Source organism: Capsella rubella, unplaced genomic scaffold (genome assembly GCF_000375325.1).
Source record: "Capsella rubella cultivar Monte Gargano unplaced genomic scaffold, Caprub1_0 scaffold_6, whole genome shotgun sequence".
In the NCBI taxonomy this organism is placed as follows: Eukaryota; Viridiplantae; Streptophyta; class Magnoliopsida; order Brassicales; family Brassicaceae; genus Capsella; species Capsella rubella.
Genome location: NW_006238918.1, coordinates 3,560,456 through 3,580,845, shown reverse-complemented (window position 1 = coordinate 3,580,845; position 20,390 = coordinate 3,560,456). Strand labels below are relative to the sequence as shown.

At 36.1% G+C, this 20,390-nt stretch overlaps 5 protein-coding genes and 1 non-coding gene across 6 annotated transcripts; 2 read left to right on the top strand and 4 right to left on the bottom strand.

Moving 5' to 3' along the window:
- Nucleotides 1–57: 57 nt before the first annotated feature.
- LOC17883679 (carbon catabolite repressor protein 4 homolog 6) lies at nt 58–4,250 on the bottom strand. The gene is made up of 15 exons (XM_023780605.1): nt 3,959–4,250; nt 3,434–3,872; nt 3,195–3,361; nt 3,035–3,100; nt 2,771–2,823; nt 2,616–2,697; nt 2,457–2,506; nt 2,218–2,299; nt 1,937–2,029; nt 1,815–1,847; nt 1,640–1,728; nt 807–1,494; nt 629–714; nt 441–525; nt 58–343 (listed from the first exon to the last, which is right to left on the bottom strand). The coding sequence occupies exons 1-15, from the start codon at nt 4,058–4,060 to the stop codon at nt 269–271; spliced, it is 2,190 nt and encodes a 729-aa protein (XP_023636373.1). The 5' UTR covers nt 4,061–4,250; the 3' UTR covers nt 58–268.
- Nucleotides 4,251–4,375: 125 nt separating this feature from the next.
- On the bottom strand, nt 4,376–6,412 carry LOC17882717 (N-alpha-acetyltransferase 50). Its single transcript, XM_006288744.2, has 3 exons — nt 6,172–6,412; nt 5,122–5,244; nt 4,376–4,821 (listed from the first exon to the last, which is right to left on the bottom strand). The coding sequence occupies exons 1-3, from the start codon at nt 6,323–6,325 to the stop codon at nt 4,604–4,606; spliced, it is 495 nt and encodes a 164-aa protein (XP_006288806.1). The 5' UTR covers nt 6,326–6,412; the 3' UTR covers nt 4,376–4,603.
- Nucleotides 6,413–7,234: 822 nt separating this feature from the next.
- LOC17884608 (6-hydroxynicotinate 3-monooxygenase) lies at nt 7,235–8,917 on the top strand. Its single transcript, XM_006287803.2, has 4 exons — nt 7,235–7,493; nt 7,581–7,885; nt 7,993–8,203; nt 8,300–8,917. Exons 1-4 carry the CDS (start codon nt 7,251–7,253, stop codon nt 8,765–8,767), a joined length of 1,227 nt encoding a protein of 408 aa, XP_006287865.1. The 5' UTR covers nt 7,235–7,250; the 3' UTR covers nt 8,768–8,917.
- A 71-nt stretch (nt 8,918–8,988) lies between these two features.
- TRNAG-UCC lies at nt 8,989–9,060 on the bottom strand. Its single transcript has one exon. It is a non-coding gene; the product is annotated as a tRNA-Gly (tRNA).
- A 3,757-nt stretch (nt 9,061–12,817) lies between these two features.
- On the top strand, nt 12,818–14,898 carry LOC17884096 (probable indole-3-pyruvate monooxygenase YUCCA4). The gene is made up of 4 exons (XM_006286599.2): nt 12,818–13,488; nt 13,580–13,828; nt 13,974–14,096; nt 14,526–14,898. The coding sequence occupies exons 1-4, from the start codon at nt 12,862–12,864 to the stop codon at nt 14,763–14,765; spliced, it is 1,239 nt and encodes a 412-aa protein (XP_006286661.1). The 5' UTR covers nt 12,818–12,861; the 3' UTR covers nt 14,766–14,898.
- Nucleotides 14,899–17,672: 2,774 nt separating this feature from the next.
- LOC17884588 (pentatricopeptide repeat-containing protein At5g11310, mitochondrial) lies at nt 17,673–19,817 on the bottom strand. The gene is made up of 2 exons (XM_006286413.2): nt 19,192–19,817; nt 17,673–19,072 (listed from the first exon to the last, which is right to left on the bottom strand). The coding sequence occupies exons 1-2, from the start codon at nt 19,760–19,762 to the stop codon at nt 17,826–17,828; spliced, it is 1,818 nt and encodes a 605-aa protein (XP_006286475.1). The 5' UTR covers nt 19,763–19,817; the 3' UTR covers nt 17,673–17,825.
- Nucleotides 19,818–20,390: the final 573 nt, after the last annotated feature.

Here is a 20,390-nt window from a genome sequence, read left to right as displayed (position 1 = left end):
AGGTGTTTGTTCATTTGTAATAATTGAAAGAGTCAGTCTAGACTAAAACTGATAGAGTTGGGGGTGAACAATTGAAGACTTATTTAAAATCAAGAAGCATACTTTTAAGTTTTAAAACAGGTTTTCTGAAATCAAGAGTCGCTAAAAAAACAAACTCAAATAGAATCTGTCACTGTAAACTATGATAGAGAGAATAACAAAACCGGAGCCTATGAGATTCTTTATAAACTTTCTTAGATTTCTAATGAAGTCACCCACCTGTTAAATATCAGCTTTTGGGCAGAGTTTTGCTGCTGCAGAAGGCCAACTCTGAAACCAGTGCAATGTGATCGCTTCCCCATTTCTGTAACAAACCAGATATACAAACATGAAAAGGTATTGTAATCAGTTCAGTTAAAAAGGTACGCCACTATATAAGAAACACTATCATGGGATTTTACTGGAGTCGGGAAGCCTGGTGTCCACTGCATTGCTTCTTTTGGTATTGGAGCAAGCACACGCACTGTTTGAAGACCTTCCGACCGCCTAGCCCAAACAGAAAATCAAACATGAGAATATGTCAAAAGCGCATAATCCACAATAATGAAGTAAGGTTTGTCACAAATGGTTTTGCTTCTAATGCTAATACCATATGTAATCAACTGTCCCCATGAATAATCTGTGATAACTGGTCACTACAGGCTCTCCGTTTTCATCCCTTGTGTTTGCTTGACCCTAACCACAAATTTCAAAAGCTTCCTAAGAATATAATTTTTCAAGAAACAGAAGATAATAGGACAAAACTGTAGGGAAATATATCACAATACCTCCACTTCTGAGTAAGTGCTCTTAAGCTCCAGAGCGTGTTCAACCATCGTTCTCTCTGGGTCACCTGTTGCAGTTGCTATCTCCATTGGAGTCCAAGAGGATGGACTATAAGTGATTTTTTCACTATTAAAAGCTTCAAACCCTGATTTAAATGGAAGTTCATTCACAAGTTCCCCTTTTTGACTCAAGACTTCATTATTGTGTAGCTTAGCCAAGAAAGTTTCACTATCTTCACCTAAAGCTTCTTCATCTTGCGCGAATACTACTGGTTCGTCCAATGTTAAGCCATCTAATTTCATCTCAGCCATAGTAGTGTCAACCTTGGTGGAGAGACTAGATGAAATATCTTGATCACTGGAACATATTTCCTCAGGAGAATGATCTGTATTCAAATCTTCTCTAGCACTGGAAGCATGTTGAGGTTCTGTATCTAATATGGTTACAGTAGAAAGATCTTCCGCTATCGAGAGATTTCCAGAGTCATCAGGTTTTCTGTTTTCTATTCCAAAATTACAATCTGTGGTGGCTTCGTGACCAGCAAGAATTGTATCACCACAAGGAAGCTCAGATGTCTTTTCGGAGGGGGCCTTTCCAACATCTATGTTATAGTTATTCTCCAAATGAGCATTTGTGATTGAATCTGGTAGTTGAACTTGACCTTGTGGAGATTCATTGGCAGACTGAAACCTGGAAAATCGAGGAGGCCTATCAACCATGCTGACAATTGCAAAAACAGAGTAGTACTCGAGATTCTAGGGTAAACATGGAGCTGTTTAAGTTGCAAAACAAGATACATAATGATGTCAAAGAACTTGGTGAGTTCGTGCTCTACCTCGTCGTATAATTTTCTGGCCTTGGTGGACGAAACTCAGCAGAAACTTGCCCTGAAACTTTGTCTCTGGCCAAACCAGACAAATCCAACTGCAGAGAGCAGCACAAAATACCATGTGAACCATATATATAATGTTGCTAATAGGTAAAGGACTTGCTGAACTATGAAGCTTTACCTTCCGGTCTGAAATAAAGTTGTACAAATGACTCTGCAACCAGGTGGAAGAATGTTATAACCATGTCACGAAAAAAAAAGTTTTTTTGGGTATACCAACTGGTTAAGGTAAGAATGCCCTACCTTAGGTGTACAATTGAAATCCCCACAAAGAACAATAGGTGCATCATCCCATAGTTTTGAAACAGCATGAGCTTTATCCAAGAGTGTCCTTACCTACGTCACAGAGATAAATACATAAATGGAAACTGTTAAACAATCCAAGTTAAGCAAGGGGCGAAGTGTTTTGTTTCAAAAGTTTAATCTCAGACAAGTAAACATGTTCATAGAGTTCAATCAGAGAGTAAAACTGTTGTTTGGCAAAAGATTTCTACAATTTAGAATATGGCATTAAAGGAAAGTACCTGACCAAGTTTAAAGTCTCCTCTTTTAGGATTAAAAAGCACGTGAATGTTACAAATGACAACTCGGTGGGAACCAGCAGAGCTGCAAAAGATATTGGCAATTCACTTGAACCCACCCACAAAGTACAGCCCATAAAGAAAACCACTGAAATCTGAAGAAAATCAGCCATTCCTAGTAAATGGCAATTATCCATCCATAACATACTATGATAGTAACCTATATAGATTTTTCAAGTTACCTTTCAGGTGGAGGGGTCTCATTTTCTTTTGTTCGTGAGATCACCAGTGTCTACAAAGAGCAAATTTAATTTAGGGTAAAGCGGCAAACGTATGTAAGTCACTATTACCATAAGATATATATATATATATATATATATATATATATATATATATATTACCTCAAGCACACAAATTTGAGCAACATTATCCCGAAGACCAAGTTGATTGAATTGGATGCTTTCCTCGTGTACCAACTTGAATCTAATATAATAACAATGAGATTCCATACAAGATTCCAGACTGAACGACACAAGGAAGAGCAAGGGAATCAAACCTATTTGATCGCCAAAATATTGCACAGCCGTCAACAGCATTACCAGTCCGCATCTACATTTTTATCCAAAAGAGTTAGCCCCACATCTGAAGCCTCGTTCTTAGAAGCTTTGATATGAACCATTTAATTTTTTTACTCAAGAGAGTCAGTGGAGATCACAAACTCAAAAATCAAAATCACCATCTTTAAACAAAACTAAGCAATGCAGGTGACTCGTAAGAAAGATCATTAGCCCCTGAATATCTTTCAACAACATAGACGTACCTTCCAAATGCCACAATATCCCCGATGCTTCATCTCCTCCTCTAAGTCCTGAAATTTATCAACTTCCTGACAAATGCAGAAAACATTAGATTACTGAGCATATTGAAGATACACATATATGATGAAATTTAACCTTTTACCAAAAAAAAAAAACTATAACCTGAAGGCACATTATATCTGCAGACCATAGGCCAAGCTCGAACACTAATTTTCTCTTTCTCCATCCCCAACTCAACATATTCCTCGGAATGTGAAAGTAAAGACTTCTCCAATGATCATTTGCAAGGTAATCCGCCAAGATATTATACGATAGAACAACAAACTTTTCTGCACAAAATAAAAAGTAAATCAAATTGCATAAACATAGCAAGTGGCGTGAAGTTGAATGAGATAACTTACCGGAGCCAGGAGGCAGTGGCGGTTTGGCATATTCCCATTCACGGTAATCTGAAGGTTTTGACCGTGGCCGTTGACGGAAGCTCCGCTGCGGAGGCGGCCGAGACATCTGGTTTTGATAGAAAGAAGGGGGAGGGCATGCCGCATAGTTTTGATTGGATGGCAAATGATTAGGTTGACGAAATTGTTGCCACTGACCTCGAGACGGCGGCGGAGGCCGAATTCCGTAATTTTGATTGAACGGCGGTTGCTGCCGCTGAGCTAGCGGAGGCTGATGTTGTCGATAAGGTTCACCATGCCGGAATCGGAGATTGGCGTCATGAACTGACTGAAAATGTGAGTCTCCAGTAACGAACTGGTCTCTTCCCGAGTCATTGTTGTACGGACGATCGGAGAAACTCCTCCCACCTCGGCCTCGTCCTCGTCCTCGGCCTCCTCTGTACTGCTCCGTAAGAAAAAAAATATCTTCCATTAACCGAAGCAACGCAGCGAGAGTGATACGAAAAGAGCATGGCTGAGGAAATTTACCGGAGCACGAGTAGACATGGCGAAGATTGGAGCAGAGATAGTGGAAACGTCAACGAAGGCAGCGTCGGAGAAAACTTGGACAATAAAACGAGAACGCCGCATTGGTCAGTCGAATCGAGTGAGTAAGAGAAGTAGAGAACGACCTCGCGGTGCTTAATTGCAGAGGCGAATCAGTCCGACGAACGGAGATATTTAGACAATCGTGCCGTTTGTCGAATCTAGAGGTACACAACTCTCTGTTTTCACTGTGAATTAATGGCACGCAAGGCCAGAGTCATTTCGACTTCAGTTACTTTCTTCAGCACTTTACTCAAATTGATATGTTTAGTAATAAAGAGTAAAGACCATCTCATTTGATCAAACTCCGAAGTCGCAATTACAGACACGATGATACTGAGTAAGTAAGAAAGCTTTGAGTTGCAAAATTAAAACTTCTCCAACCAAAAAGGTCCAAAACCAGAGAATTCATGTAAGAATTGAAGTATATAGCCAGGAATCTATAAATTTCGAATCAATAATAAACTTTAAGGTCAACAAAACAAGCAAAATTCGGGAACCGCTGACTCGTCATAACATTAATAGATCTTGCATTGAACAAACAAAGAAACTGGGGAGGAATGGCTTCCCTAAGTTGGGTATTTTCCATCATTTGTTGGCTTCAGATTGAACAAAGGACTTGGTGACAACGTAGCAGTCTCTTGGTTCAATGTTGATGTAATAGTTTTGTATGGTCTCTGTAATCTCAAACCCAAACTTCTTGTAGAACTTGATCGCTTCTTCATTGTTTGTCTGCACGTGCAAGTATATCTCACACATGTTTTGCTTGGAGCACATGTCAAGAACATGATTCAATAGCTTTGAACCTGCAAATTACCACACAAAAAAAAAAACAAGATACGCAAGTTATAGACATAGAGTTTTCCTTTTATAAAAGGATGGGAATTCGATCTTAAATCTTGATGTATGAGGAAATCATTGTCACTATTTCCAGTTTCTCGGTAAAACAACGATATGCATAAAAACTAAGGACATTTTTTTTGGTGGTTTGAATCTCTAAATAGAGAACTACAAATAAACATACTACATCTAATCTCATCTGTTAAAACGTAAGGCAAACAAACAGTATCAAGATTCAAGTTTGGGATAGAAGATTTATGACTTACCAATGCCAATCCCACGGTATGGTGCAAGAACACCAAGCGTCATTATATAAACTCGCATGGCTCCACCTTCTTTCTTTTCCAGCCGACAAGCGATGGCTCCAACACATATGTCACTGTAATATGCTGAGGGGAAGTAAATCCATTATTAGAACATGAAGAATTTTCCTTGTCTCACAAAATTGAACACCAAGAACATAACTACCCAGAGAACAGCAATGAAATAGTTCGTGCCAAATTCAAGATGTTGTTAATAGTCTTTAAACTTTCATATCACTTATTGTAAATTTCAAAAAAAAAACTGGTTGGCGCAAAAGAGGTTCCAACCAAGTATTTCACAGAAGGGAGTAAGTGAGCATTAAGAAATTCTGTGAATACGGAAATTAGCCTTGGACCATGTTCTCGAAATATAACAACACAAAATAAGTCAATAAGCAATTGATTACAAGGTACAAATGCTTAACATTCAAAAAACTTTGCTTGGTTAAACAAATAATGCAGTATTCATATAGTAAAACAGGTTAAAATAACGACAAAGATGATACATTATCCACATCTAATGTCTATCAATAATAAAGTTCAAACAAGAATCAGTATTTATGAAACAACAAACAACAGAAAGCAACTAAACTGATCGATTCAAGGCTTAGAAAGAAAGCTTATACCAATATTACAGATAAAACCATCTTCTTTCTAATTTCAGACACTAGTGCTGGACCTAAAATAAAACACGGCTCAGTCAAGAAATTTCACGGAACCAAAAAAAAGAAGAAGACAAGACTATAACCAAACCTTTAACAATGAACAGTGAATTGACTAAACAGACAACCAAAGCAAAGCAGGATTGCAAAAGTTACTTCTTTATAGAATGTACCAAGGCTAATCTCACAGAACAGTACATCATAAACCCCCAAAGCAACTAACTTCCCCTATTAAAGGAAGAGACTAATGCTCACAAGACAGTAAAAAAAAAAAACATAACACAATCCGATGATGAATTACGATCCTGATTGAAAGGCACATTCCCATGAAATCGCAATAGAAGAGACAAACCAAGTTTGGTGAATTCGCCGGAAGCGATTGCATCGGCGTAGTACTTGTCGTTGTACCGAACCGGGAACAGAACCGTGTTGAGCTTCTTAAGCTGCATCAAGTTTTTGTCTCTGACTCCATCTAGCGATACGCTGACTTCTCTCCCAGCTCCCATCGCCGTCGCCGTCGAACAATCTAGAAAATTCGACGTCGTTCGGACAGAGAAATTATAAAATCAAAGGGAAAGCTCGGGATTTAGGGGAAAAATAAAAATAAACAAAACTATAAATAATGATGATAATCCCTACGGGAAACATATTATTGGGCCTAGATCAAGCCCATAACAGGTAACCTTGTCACTTAAGGGAAGGTTGGTGAACAGTGTCTTTAGTTTCGTAGTTGCATATTTTACAAAAATTCGTATAACGAGAACTGGTTCTGCTTTTCAAGATCATGTTTTAGCCAACTCTAAATCTGAGAAATGGAAATTTGTCTATTATGAAGGCAGATAATGCTTTTTTCGATCATGAAGGCAGATAATGATTATTGCGTTTACTTTTACAAAGACATAATTAAGGAGTAATAGAAAAGGTTGCACTTGTATCCCAAGTTAAAAACAGCAAAGAGCTTCTGCGTCATCTTCTAACTAAAGAGAGCTTTCTCACCGCGCGGTTAAGATCATACTCAGCATGAGAAGAGTGTCATACCCCGTTAAGGAAAAGCTAAAACAACTGCAATAATTCCATGATGTCTTCATCACGATCGTTCATCAATTCCATGAAATCAATCCTCTTAAGGTTACAAAAGATCTTCTTCTAATCAGAGATTTATGAAGAAGAAGAGGATTACTTTCATGGCGGGGTCGTCCACGGAGAGAAGTTGAGAAGACCAGACCAGTGATCAATTCGATTTAGGTGAATCAATCACTAGAACAAAATGGTTTGAGAACCCTATTTATATTATCAAATAATTGGGCCGTAACCTATTTGTTGGGCCTGTAATAAGCCCACATTGTTTTAATCTTCTCTGTCACCTACTGAGGTAACGTTAAGTTAAAAAAAAAACACTTTATCGTGAACTTTTTAATTTGTGAAGCAGAGATGGGGGAGAAGAAGGGGAAAGCGATCATAGTAGGAGGGAGTATAGCAGGCGTATCGTGCGCACACTCGCTCACGTTAGCAGGCTGGGATGTTTTGGTGATCGAGAAATCTTCCGAACCTCCGGCTCGGAGTCCTACTGGTGCTGGGCTTGGACTCGACCCTCAGGCTCGCCAAATCATCAAATCTTGGCTTCCTCGTCCACATCTGTTAGATGAAATCACCTTGCCTCTCTCGATTGATCAGGTAAAAAGAACACTTAGTTTTGTTCAAAAATTGGAAACAATCGGAGTGTAATTTTCCAGCTCTGCTGAAGTTTTGTTTTGTTTATAGAATCAGGCAACTGATAGTGAGAAGAAAGTGACGAGTATTCTAACAAGAGATGAGGATTTTGATTTTCGAGCGTCATATTGGTCAGATATTCACACTCTTCTGTTTAACGCATTGCCTCAATCCATGTTTCTATGGGGACACAAGTTTCTGTCTTTCACAATGTCACAAGATGAGTCTAGTGTAAAGGTTAAGACTTTAGTTATGGAAACTCAAGAAACCGTTGAATTCCAAGGGGATTTGCTCGTTGCAGCAGATGGGTGTTTGTCTTCGATTAGGAAAACATTCTTGCCTGACCTTAAATTGAGGTTTGAAATGAGACTTTGGTCTTCATTTTTTCAATACAATATGGAATCAGGCATATATTTTGTGAACTGGATCATATAGGCTTTTGTTTTGTTTTTATTTCTCGAAGGTTTTCTGGTTATTGTGCTTGGAGAGGTGTTTTTGATTTCTCGGGGAGTGAGAACTCGGAAATTATTACTGGAATTAAGAAAGTGTATCCGGATCTTGGAAAGTGCTTGTATTTTGATCTCGGTGAACAGACTCATTGCGTGTTTTACGAGCTTTTTAACAAAAAACTCAACTGGATTTGGTATGTCAATCAACCAGAGCCTGACCTGAAGGTAAGAAGACTTTTCATCTCTGTCTTTTTTATTAGAATGCGTTTTAAGTAGTTTTCGTGATTCGACTTTGTTGTTGTTATGGAACTACGATATCAGGGCAACTCTGTTACTCTAAAAGTGACCCAAGAAATGATCAGTAAGATGCATCAAGAAGCAGAAACCATCTGGATCCCGGAGCTGGCGAAACTCATGAGAGAAACAAATGATCCTTTCCTTAATGTTATTTACGACTGCGACCCTTTAGAACGAATATTCTGGGGAAACGTCGTGCTAGTTGGAGACGCGGCTCATCCCACGACCCCTCATGGTGTAAGAAGCACAAACATGTCGATTCTTGATGCGGAAGTGCTAGGAAAATGCTTGGAGAAATGTGGGCCTAATAATCTAAGCTTGGGTCTAGAGGAATATCAGAGAATAAGATTGCCTGTTGTTTCTGAGCAAGTTTTGTATGCCAGGCGTTTGGGACGTATCAAGCAAGGTCTGGATCATGAAGGAATCGGTGGGGGCGGTTTTTCTTTGGAGCAGAGAAACATGCCATTCTTTTCTTGTGCCCCCCTTGTCTAGTGATGAATATTTGATGTAAGATATGTTGTATTTGTGTGTTAGTAATTGTGTATTTAACATCCCCTGAAGAGATGAGCATAACATTGTGAACGTCAATATAGAAACTATTGAATACAAGCTTTATAAAACTGATGAAACAGTTGTGTTTTACAGACCCCAAGCTGGTGGAAACCACAAAGCATGAGGGAAATTTTTTTTTGTCAAAAAAAAAGAAAAAGAAATGCGTCTGCCGGGAGTCGAACCCGGGTCTATTGCTTGGAAGGCAATTATCCTAACCGTTGGACTACAGACGCTACTGTTCTTGTCTTATGATTTTATTTATTTATTTTTGTGTCACATAATGCATAAGATGTCACTATAGCTATTTTGTTGATTCTTGCTGTCTTGCATGGTGGATATTGGATACTATTTTTAGACCATATTGTTATATTTTGGGACAACTATACATGTATTACACACCTTGTTCTATTGTCCGTTATGTAGAAAAACAAAAACACTGATGTGTATCATGTGATGCGTCACAGTCGGGATAAGATATTATGTATTAAAAAATACCATGTTTTCCTAATCACATTTAACATGACCTTGCAATATAAACTATAGAAAAGTGAAAAATCAGTCTTTGGATTTTTAATACCATAATATCAAATCCCATGTATTAATCTAATTGTAATAAATCAATGACTTATGTCGGTACATGATTTACTTGAATACTTACGCATACTGGATACAAAATGTCAAGGGTAATATATTACATATCAAATTCACGTTGAAGCTATACCAGCTGTCCAAGTAAACATGCGTCTATGGTATATATATAGAAATGGTTTATAATTAAGTGTGGTCATGTAACTATGGTGAGACAAATTGAGGCTGAGGGCAAATTCAAGCCTGACAGAAAAATTCCAAAGAGAATACTGAGTCGGATAATGCAGAAGGAGAAAATGGAAGAAGAGGCCAGAGGAAGATGACGTTTTTATGGGACCGTTAATTCTTTTGTCTACATTGTAATATTCATATTTTTGCCATTATCGATAGTTTATACAAGATTGCTGATGTTGATCCATCCAAGAACCACAATATTCCTCGTCTAACCAAAGGGACCATCGATACACTATGTAACATGCATATGAACGAAGTAGATTAGTAGTAGCTGATACACTTGTATTGTATAACTTGTATTTTTCTTCCAGCAGGCTTAGTCATGAGTCTAGGCTCTATTTAACTGAAAGTTAGGACCATTTTAATTAACAAAAGCACATGTATGGACCATTCTATTATACCAAGCATGCATATATAATGAGTCTATAGAATTTGTTTGATTTTGAAGTTATATATCTTTGTGTAAGAAAACATATAATTATCGTCCAAGTATTTTCAAAAGTTAATGTGGTTCTTAATTAGTCTATTACTAATGCACACCTGATATATCTTTTAAAAGGTAAAGTAGCGCAAAATATATTTTAAGCTAGATCTAACTTCTATTCAAGAACAAGAATTATTCTTTGGTTTACCTTGTAAATAAACTCAAGTATATTTGCAACGACTACTCTAACAAAAATGAAGTCAATCATCACAAATTGACAATAAATAATTGAGGTTTTTATTTGATTGGAGTAGACAAAACACTTGGGTCTATGTAATAATATGCATCGAGGTCAAAAAGCGTATATATAGCTTATGTTTCGATTAAATAATACCCCAAAAGTGTAGTTATACGTTTACGTGGGATATCGTTTACGTCTTAATCAATTGTGTGATATGGAATCCGTAATAAGGTCAAACCTTAATCAATGAGATGGGGATTAGCATGCACTTAATAATTAATCTACCGCTTAAAATACTAACATGCGCATACATTTCTCAATAAAATAAGTTCTTTTTCATTTTAAATAACATTGATGAAGTCCCATTCTTTCTCTTCCTCTTTACCCTATAAAATACATAAACTACATATGTATGTTACAAAAACAATTCATCTAAAACATGTGATTAATAATTAGCAATCACATTCTTTTGCTGGATGAATGAGATTCCAAAGATTTGGTTTAGTAATGATATCTCATAGATAATCTTTGGTTATTGTTCTATTTGCATATCAGCATATTGTTGCTTCGGAATAAAATCCAAAATAGAATTAAATGATTCATAATATGTTGCTTTGAAAAAGATGGCTTCGAATAAAAATATGTTAAATATTTGATAATGCAAACCGCAGAGGAGATGATATAGGGGAAGTGGAGGTCGGCTGCATAAGTTGACATTTAACGAAGGAGTGGTCAGTCATGCGCAAACTCAGTTACATTTTCCACATACATCTACTTATTAATTATGTGTTTGGTGCTATCCTCATTAATTGTGTTTGTATCTATATCATCCCTCCAGCCACACCAAAAAACCAATTAAAGTCTAGAAATTGTTATCTTTTGATTATATATCTTTCTTTCCCACGAAAATGAAGTCAGGCATAGAGAGAAGAAGCCTATGAGAGAAAACAAAATCGCTCACAAAGATGTATTGAGGTTAACAGTAGCTAGTTAATATATATAAGCCTTTTCTTATTCTACATATTGCATGTTGTTGACAAAAACTTATTCGAGTTTGTCTATCTCAACTGAATAACAAAAATAGAATAATGTTAGTTTAAGCTATGGGCAAACAACTTTTGATAAAATTTGTAAATGCAATTCATTTGTCTTTATATAATGCTTGAGCAACATATCTATAAAATCTACTATATGAAAAATTTGGAGACTTTATGTAACCTAGTTTTGATGAATGTTAAAACAACAAAAATTAGCAACATCGATATGAACTTAACAACTCAAAGTATATATATTCTTCGATGTTTCTTTAATATTTTCATAATCATACATGTACTAATCTATGCTATACTATAATTTCTGTTGGTTTTTAAAATTATATAAATTTTGGTAATAGCTATCACTCTTCTGTTGACTTTTGGATGTTTTATTCAAAGAATTTGATGATCTGAAAAAGATAGCAACATGAGTTTACACTATAGTTATACACGGCTTTCCTTAGCTTGTTGCTGAAGTCTGAAGATATAATTTAGCTGTAAAAAAGTTCAGTTTCACTATATTTTTAATTAAAAATGGATCCTCCATGAACACTTATGATGAAAAGAAGGTCAGAAGCCATTTAAATCTTTGTTAAAGTAAACAATATTTGACATGAATCTTCTGTTTTCCACTTATCTCATACGAACTTTCGGTAGAAGATTAATAATTATGAACGAATGTGAGGAAACACGTCAACGCAAATATCATATATACTACAATTAATATATTAAACGAATGTTCGTTTTTGTGTTTAAAGCCAATGTTTAGCTTTAACATCAAACACTGTTCTTTGTAGTAAACGTAAGACTGTTTTTTTTTTCTTCTTTTTGGTCTTAACGATAATAGTAATCATGTACTGGATCGCATTATCGCATTATCATAATTACATTATGAAAACCTTATAATAATAATCGGAGAGTCTTGGAATATAATACAAAAGGTTACTTCAAATAGAACATAAGTAAACATAGTGTAAAATATAGAAACATCGTTTATTATCATAACATCTCTAGATTTTTTTTTTTTTTAATGATGTCTATAATGTTTGCAATAAAAATGGAGTCATTAATCTTAGAAAAAAATAGTTTGACTAGTAGTAAAGAATCTATGGCAAAGATTTTTCCAGTGGGTTATATTTTAATATCTACAATACAAACCATTTTTTTCCTCTCTTAGACCTACTCTACACTCCCCCTACACTATACACACATCACAACACTTCTCTTCTTTCTTCTCTCTCTCCCACCATTACTTATTGAGAAACACACACACTCAAAAATCCTTTTCTTTTCTCTCACGCCTTCTCTCTCTCTCTCTATAGCATTTACACCTCATCTTACGCGGTCTCTTTATAATTTCCAACTTGGTTTCTTGGATTTTCCCGAGAAACAATCAAAACAAAGACCCTAAAACAGGACACTTCTTAGGTGCATGTGTGTTGTGATCGTCTGAGCAAGATAAAGACACTTTCTTCTTTTCTTCTTACTTTCTCTCACTCTTTTATTAATCGACATGGGCACTTGTAGAGAACTAGCGCCTAGTCAAATCTTCGTTCCTGGTCCGATCATCGTCGGCGCTGGTCCGTCCGGTCTAGCCGTAGCGGCTTGTTTATCAAACCAAGGCGTACCATCGGTTATCCTAGAGAGAACCGACTGTTTAGCTTCTCTATGGCAAAGAAGAACCTACGATCGTCTCAAACTCCATCTCCCTAAACACTTTTGCGAGCTTCCTCTTATGCCTTTCCCTAAAAACTTCCCCAAGTACCCTTCCAAGCAACAGTTCATCTCCTACGTTGAGTCTTACGCCGCTCGGTTTAATATCAAACCGGTTTTTAACCAAACCGTCGAGAAAGCCGAGTTCGATGCCGTCTCTGGTCTGTGGAACGTGAAGACGCAAGACGGTGTATACGTATCCACGTGGCTGGTGGTTGCCACAGGGGAAAACGCCGAGCCGGTGGTTCCAGATATACCCGGATTGAAGAAGTTTACTGGACCGGTAGTTCACACCAGTGCGTACAAGTCCGGTTCGATGTTTGCAAACCGGAAAGTGTTGGTGGTTGGTTGTGGAAATTCCGGTATGGAGGTCAGCTTGGATCTTTGTAGATACAATGCTCTGCCTCATATGGTAGTTAGAAACTCTGTAAGTATAAAAATTACTAATCATGCTCATTATCAAATTATTATAATCCATACTAACCGGGTCTAATCAAAGATTAATTTCAATGACGCAGGTACATGTATTACCAAGAGACTTTTTTGGTCTATCGACATTTGGAATAGCAATGACACTACTGAAATGGTTTCCTCTAAAGCTGGTGGACAATATTCTCCTACTTCTTGCTAATTCCACGTTGGGTAATACCGACCATTTAGGCCTTCGACGACCAAAAACAGGACCAATCGAACTCAAGAACGTCACCGGTAAAACTCCGGTTCTTGATGTCGGCGCCATTTCTTTAATCCGATCAGGACAAATTAGAGTAAGTTCATAATCTTTTTTTTTCTTATCCATCGTCTAGAATTAAAAGATTAGATATGTGAACAGGTTTTGCATGCGTGGGTTTGTACTTTATGTTTTATGAATATGTGGCTGATTTGTCTTGTGGTTATTAAAACTAATAATAGGTGACGCAAGCGGTGAAAGAAATAACAAAGAAGGGAGCAAAGTTCATGAACGGGCAAGAAACTGAATTCGACTCGATAGTACTAGCGACTGGATATAAGAGTAACGTTCCCTATTGGCTCAAGGTACTTAATCTCTCTCTCTCTCTCTCTCTCTTGCTACATATGAGTGATGATGATGAAATAATATATGTGATCCAAACAACAACAGACGCATGCAATTAAAAAAAAAAACTTCGTTTTCAAGAATAACGGTGATGGTGATGGTAAAATGATAAGGGTATATATATATATGCATGAATTATTATAAGGTATATAAACAAAAATAGTTTTTAGTGTTATCATTTAGTGAATCATCCATCGCTTTCTATGATATGGACATTACACATGCAACAAAGGGTACAACACTCCAAAACTCTTCTTTTCTCCATGCAAAATGGAATAAAAACTTGTTTTTTCTCACTATTTAAAATTCTCTATAAAAAAAACCCTGTTTGTTTATTTTTCATGTTTGTTTGTCTTGTCTCATCATCACCCAACCACACAATTTTACAGGAGAAGAGTTTCTTCACAAAAGAAGGAATGCCAAAAACGCCGTTTCCTAACGGTTGGAAAGGAGAGAATGGACTATACACGGTGGGGTTCACGAGAAGAGGACTCTCAGGAACAGCCTTTGACGCCGTTAAGATCGCTGAGGATATCAAAGACCAATGGATGAAATCCAACGGCCCGTTGAGTAGTTGTAGGAATGTTTGTACTTCCCATATTATCCATCTTCATTTCAATAAATCTTAATCATTTTTTTATGTTACTTTTTTTTTTTTTTGGTTCTTTGTTCTCAATTTTGTCTTGTTTCTTTCTTAATAATTATAGCTGATGAAGTTTGTTGGTTTTTCTTTGTTTATCTAGTCTTCCTCGGTGTTGTAAATTTTTGGTTATAATTTCTTGGCTGTAAAAATAAAAAATTTTCCTCTCGTGGCTTATAGTGCAATTTATGTAAAAATTGGTTATCAGACTATCGATAACATATTAGTAATTTTGCAAAGGTTATAAGAAAAATCACTATCACAATTCAATGATTTTTTCTTAACAACTCACGTAATATGTTTTCTTAGCGGATTATATACATCTGTATATATTATTTTGAATACGTTTATATATACCTTTCCGAATTTTGTTTTCATAACTAAAATAAAATGTTCTTGAATTTGATATGGTATGCTTCTATATATGAATAGGTAACGACATGCATACACAGTTATTGAAATATATATATATATATATATATATATATAATTTTCATTATTGTCCACAGTAGCCACTCTGAATTGTCCTTTAGATATTGGATGGAGTCCACAAAGATTTTACTTTGATAGATGACTACATCCATCAATTTTATATCTATGAAAAAATTAATCTAAACCATCTACGTATCTTGGATTTAAACGAGACAATACTGGAATTCTGATATTGTTCAACCGAGACTAATTAACTATCACATTCACAGTCAAGTTTTTTGAAAAAATTACAGCGTCGTCATCGTGGACTAGTATACTCTTTGTTCTTTAGGAAAAAAGATAAAAAAAAATAAAAAAAATAAAGGCTTTAATGCTTTATGGTAATCACCACATAATTATGGTTACTTTTGGTATACCGCTAGTTTTGTAGGTTCTTTCAATTTCCCAATTTCACACACGTCAAACAGTTGACTATACCTATGATTTAAATATTTTTGTAGAGCCTCATTGTCATTTTTTATTAATTAAAAATATAGGTTCATGATTTGGCCATCATTTTGACATATGGATAGATAGTGACGGAGTGATGACGATGACTTCGACATAAGTTTTTTTTTTTTTTTTACCATCAGTATTGTTTTCTTTTTAACATTTTGCCGATATTTAAGTGTCTACCTATTGGTTAGGAGTAGTAGTTAATGACTTAAAGCACTATTCATATTATTTTTTTTCCAAAAGATATTGTACTTTGAAGTCAGTCGATATTATTATTGAGTTAAATATGAAATGTGCTAATACGTAAAGATTGATCAGTTGTCCACGAGGACGACAATGATGGAGCTCTGACAGATTTTGGATCATTTCGTACGAGAACTATCAGACAAGATCTTTCTCTCACACTCTTTTATGTGTATGTTTACGTCATTAACATTACTTTTTTTTACGTAAATATATATATGCACACACACGAAGACGAAGAAGCAAATATTATTATTATTATTGTGTGCTTTGCCTATGTCTAATAAACGTCGTATCATCCAGATGGGTAAATTTTTTTTTTTTCAGATGGGTAAATTTTTAGTTAGAAGCAACATTTAATGTAGAAAATATTTATAGCTATAATGAAAAAGAGTTTTGAAAGTTGTGATGATTCTTTAATGATAGTTTTAAACAAAGGGGTCAAGTACGTATATTAGATACTACTGAGTTTAACAAAAGATTTTGTAACCCAAATTTTAAGTACTTTTTAGAAGATTCTTGCCTGAAATGTTTAGCTTGATTTTTATAATTTGTTGATTCTATTGACATATTTAAAATTTAGTCGACCCTAGAGTCACAAGAATAATAATCTAGCTTTTCAATGTATTATTATTATCTTTTTTGTTAAAGAAGTTGTAATATATTTTTTAAAAATTAATTGAAACTAACTGAAGTTGTTGAATTTTTTTTTTTTTTTTTTAACTCTTGATATATCATGATACTCTAACTAAGTGTCATTAAAAATTAATAATATTAGGCTAATAGCTATTTATTAACTACCACCAATGTTGAGTATCTATTCTATTGACCCATTTTCAATCACTATTTATTGGCTGACCAGTTGACATGTAATTTGAATTATAATTTGCATAATTCCAATGTATTGCTCTAGTTGAAAAGAAAATAGAAAGAAAGAAAGAAGTATTACTTACATTGCCACTTTTAAGATATCGTTTTCTTATTCATTCACATGGAATTTGAATCCCAAATTTGGGAAGTGATGATTTGATGATGATATATGAAAATATGATTGAGAACCTCGATTTCAAAACCCTAAAAAAAAAGAAGAAGAGAAAATAACTTAGAGGAAATACTACTAATAAGAGAAGAGTGGCCCCAAAACCTCTGAACACATCTCAGTGGCATGTTGCTTTTAAGAGCAGCTTGACCTTCGCTGACATATTATTTTTATTTTCTTACAAAACCAACAATTTTTCAAAACCTTAAGAGTTTTAATTGATTTCTAAAATAAATGTGCATCATCCTCTGTGGTTTATTACGTAGGCTTCATTGAAGAAGAGAGGGACTTCTCACTACCTCCTACGTCTTTTGATTCCCTCTGTCTCTCTTCTTTGTTTTTCTTCTTGTTTATTCACTTCACTTCTCTTATACTTTTATTTTACTTTATTTTCTTTTATTATGTTTTTAGCAACATTTCACTTTTGTTTGTTTATGGTTTTTGGTCCGAATGTTTCCATGTCGAATTTTTTACGTTTCCACTTATATGTCAAGTCTATGTAAGAGACTTCTATGATTTCAAGTTGCACGTGATCGAATTTTAGCAAGATTCGTTCTTATGTATACATACAATACACACACACACATACCTGTCAGAATGATTTATAGACAATATATTGTTTTACATTTTTTTGTTTTTTTGTTTGTCTGAATTCGATTTCGTTCCCGTTCTGTGTCTGAAAAGCTAGAACATGAAAAGGTTATATTTAAGATGAAATGGGCCTTGGAGTCGAGTACTACTAAAGAGCCCGTTATAAGCCCATTCTCAACCTCCGTATTCTGTAAACTACAAGGATGATCTCAATTCTCAAGACTCTCCCTCTCGCAGTAGTACTCTCACTTAAAACTCCCTTGCATCTCCTTGTTGTTCTTTCAGATCATCTATCAAGCTTTCGTCGTCACGAACAGCTTTCTTCTGAGTTCCACGCATCTTCACCAGTTTTCTTGGGTTTCTGCAACCCTTCAACACATCAGACATTGCTTCTGCTCTATGCAAAATAGACTTCCTTCTATCTTTATCAGGAGGCGCATCTACCGCTTCTCTGTATGTATTTGGCAGCTTCTTCGAGTGAGGAAGAGACGACATTATACTTGATAGTCTTTTCGCCATATCGGTCATCCCTTTCGATCTCAACCCGTTATCAATCATCTTGAATGTGATGTACTGTGGAATAATCCCTCGTCTTACCGCTTTCTCAAACTCTTCGTATGCTTCTTCCCACATGTCGAGTCTGCAGAGCAAATGAATCAGCATCGTGGTTGTTAATAGGTCAGGATCAATTCCTCTGTTTTTCATCTCCTTGTTCACTTGCATTGCCAAGCTCAGCTTCCCATCTTCGCACAGCATTTTCAAGATCAAATGGTATGTTAACCGGTCTGGACTATGCCCAGCTTCAATCAACTTGAAGTATAAGTTCATGCCTGCTTCCGTCTTGTTATGCTTTGAGAAATACTTGAAGAATTGGTTGTACGTAGTTGCGGTAGGATCAACTCCCCGTGTCATCATCATCTTGAGTATCTTGCTAGCACCAGCGAGATCTCCAGCCTTGCAGAAATTCTTCACTAGTGAATTATAAGTTACTATTGTAGGACCTGATTCGCAAACGAAGAACCTCTCCATCATGCCTAGCGCTTCTTGTAACCGACCAGCTTCCCCTAAACCATCAATTATAGGATTAAAGACCATAAAATTGAGTTCCATTTCTGCCATCTTCATTTCTTCAAGAACATCCATAGCAATCTCAACACGACGCATCCTGCAGTACCCTTCTATGAGGGTACCGTAAGTAACAACAGTTGGCTTCACATTCATTGCTTTCATTTCTTCCCACAACTTCTCAGCCTGCTTTAGCTTTCTTGAACGGAACCATCCATTCAGTAATATGTTGAAAATCCGAACAGAAGGAACCCAATTTGAATCCATCATCCCACGTATTCCCTCCAAATACATAGAGGCATCTCTAACATGTCCTTCTTTACAAAGTGCATCTAACAAAACCTCAAGCAACTTAAGTTCCGAAGCTGATTTACAAACCGGATCATATCTTCTAGCGAATTCAAAAGCTCGTATAGCTTGTTGCACCATACCTACAAGCAAATTGGCAAAACTAGATTAAAGGCAAAGCTTTTATGCGTCTATTTACTCTAAGCTAGGCTCTTTTGTATCAGCAAATTGACCTTCAAATTTCATTAACGAAGCTACATACCAGCACGAGCATACCGTCTGACCAAAACAATAAACGTATCTGCAGAAACCAAATCCGATACTCCACCATCGCTTCTCACTTGATCAAAAATCAACGCCCAAGCAATTTCAAATTCACGAGCTTTACACAAAGCATTGATAACAGAATCAAACAATGAAGGAGAAAGCGTAAACCCAGGTCTCGTCTCCGCCCATTTGTACACCGAGTGAAGCAACATCGGCGATGAACTAAACCGATCGAACAGCGCCTGAACCAGCTCAACACTCGGTTCGATTCCGGTTTCATTCAGAGCGGGTTCGAGACTCGAACCGGGAGCAACATCAGTGTTTTCGAGAAGATTCGATATAGTGGAGAGATCGGACTTTGAGAAATCGGGGACGGTGATCTGATGCGGCGTAGTATTTGTAGAATCGTGTGCGGCGGGTGATAGTAACCGTTGGATGAGAGGCTCAACGGAAATGGGCGGGAATGAACGATGCGATGATGATAACAATCTATGAAGAAGGAAGTGGTGGCGAGGACTAGGGTTTACGAGGACGCTCCGGCGGAAGGAGGTGAACAGAAAGTTCATTGTCGCCGCCGTTTTCAGAATTAAGCTGCCGCCGACGAACTAACTAGAATACTCCGATTACGCGCCATTTGGGCTTTCGTCTATGAAATAAAAATATCCATGGACTATGGCCCATTATAAACTAACTATATGATATTTTCCACGTTAAAGTTACAAATCACAAATGGTTACACGTATATAATAAATTCAAGTACATAGGACAATTTATCATGTTGCCAATAAGATTCTCTGAATTTATTTTATTCTATTTCTAAATAACAATTTGGATGTGTGTGATTCATACATGACCAAATACGTATAATTTAATGTTGTTGGATTGGTAGAAACGTTTTTTTTGACTAATGTTATCAAAATTAATTTCTTCTTATGTGAATAATATCTTTCAAAATTAATAAATGATAATGCAATTAATATTGTTCTTTGCCCCTTTATTTCTTTTCCACTTTTATTTAGATATTTTAAAGAGATAAACACAGTAAATATTATTGACCAAAGATATCAAATTAATTTAAAGATAAAATTAGTTGAGAAAGTCTGTAACATTTTAGCAATGTCAAAACTTGTAATTGATCCAAACTCAAAATATTCGATTATTAAGTCTTTTGATCGAATTCGTGGATTCGAAATT

Coding starts and splice junctions, on each gene's coding strand:
- LOC17882717 (XM_006288744.2), bottom strand. CDS start 6,325: ATGGGAGCTGGGAGAGAAGTCAGCGTATCGCTAGATGGAGTCAGAGAC. Junction 5,245..6,171: donor CGGCGAATTCACCAAACTTG/GTTTGTCTCTTC, acceptor ACTTCCCCTCAG/CATATTACAGTGACATATGT. Junction 4,822..5,121: donor ATACCGTGGGATTGGCATTG/GTAAGTCATAAA, acceptor GGTAATTTGCAG/GTTCAAAGCTATTGAATCAT.
- LOC17884588 (XM_006286413.2), bottom strand. CDS start 19,762: ATGAACTTTCTGTTCACCTCCTTCCGCCGGAGCGTCCTCGTAAACCCT. Junction 19,073..19,191: donor CAGACGGTATGCTCGTGCTG/GTATGTAGCTTC, acceptor ATTTGCTTGTAG/GTATGGTGCAACAAGCTATA.
- LOC17883679 (XM_023780605.1), bottom strand. CDS start 4,060: ATGCGGCGTTCTCGTTTTATTGTCCAAGTTTTCTCCGACGCTGCCTTC. Junction 3,362..3,433: donor GCCACTGCCTCCTGGCTCCG/GTAAGTTATCTC, acceptor TATTTTGTGCAG/AAAAGTTTGTTGTTCTATCG. Junction 2,300..2,456: donor GAGACCCCTCCACCTGAAAG/GTAACTTGAAAA, acceptor TATCTTTTGCAG/CTCTGCTGGTTCCCACCGAG.
- LOC17884608 (XM_006287803.2), top strand. CDS start 7,251: ATGGGGGAGAAGAAGGGGAAAGCGATCATAGTAGGAGGGAGTATAGCA. Junction 7,494..7,580: donor TGCCTCTCTCGATTGATCAG/GTAAAAAGAACA, acceptor TTTTGTTTATAG/AATCAGGCAACTGATAGTGA. Junction 7,886..7,992: donor TTGCCTGACCTTAAATTGAG/GTTTGAAATGAG, acceptor TATTTCTCGAAG/GTTTTCTGGTTATTGTGCTT.
- LOC17884096 (XM_006286599.2), top strand. CDS start 12,862: ATGGGCACTTGTAGAGAACTAGCGCCTAGTCAAATCTTCGTTCCTGGT. Junction 13,489..13,579: donor ATATGGTAGTTAGAAACTCT/GTAAGTATAAAA, acceptor TCAATGACGCAG/GTACATGTATTACCAAGAGA. Junction 14,097..14,525: donor ACGTTCCCTATTGGCTCAAG/GTACTTAATCTC, acceptor ACAATTTTACAG/GAGAAGAGTTTCTTCACAAA.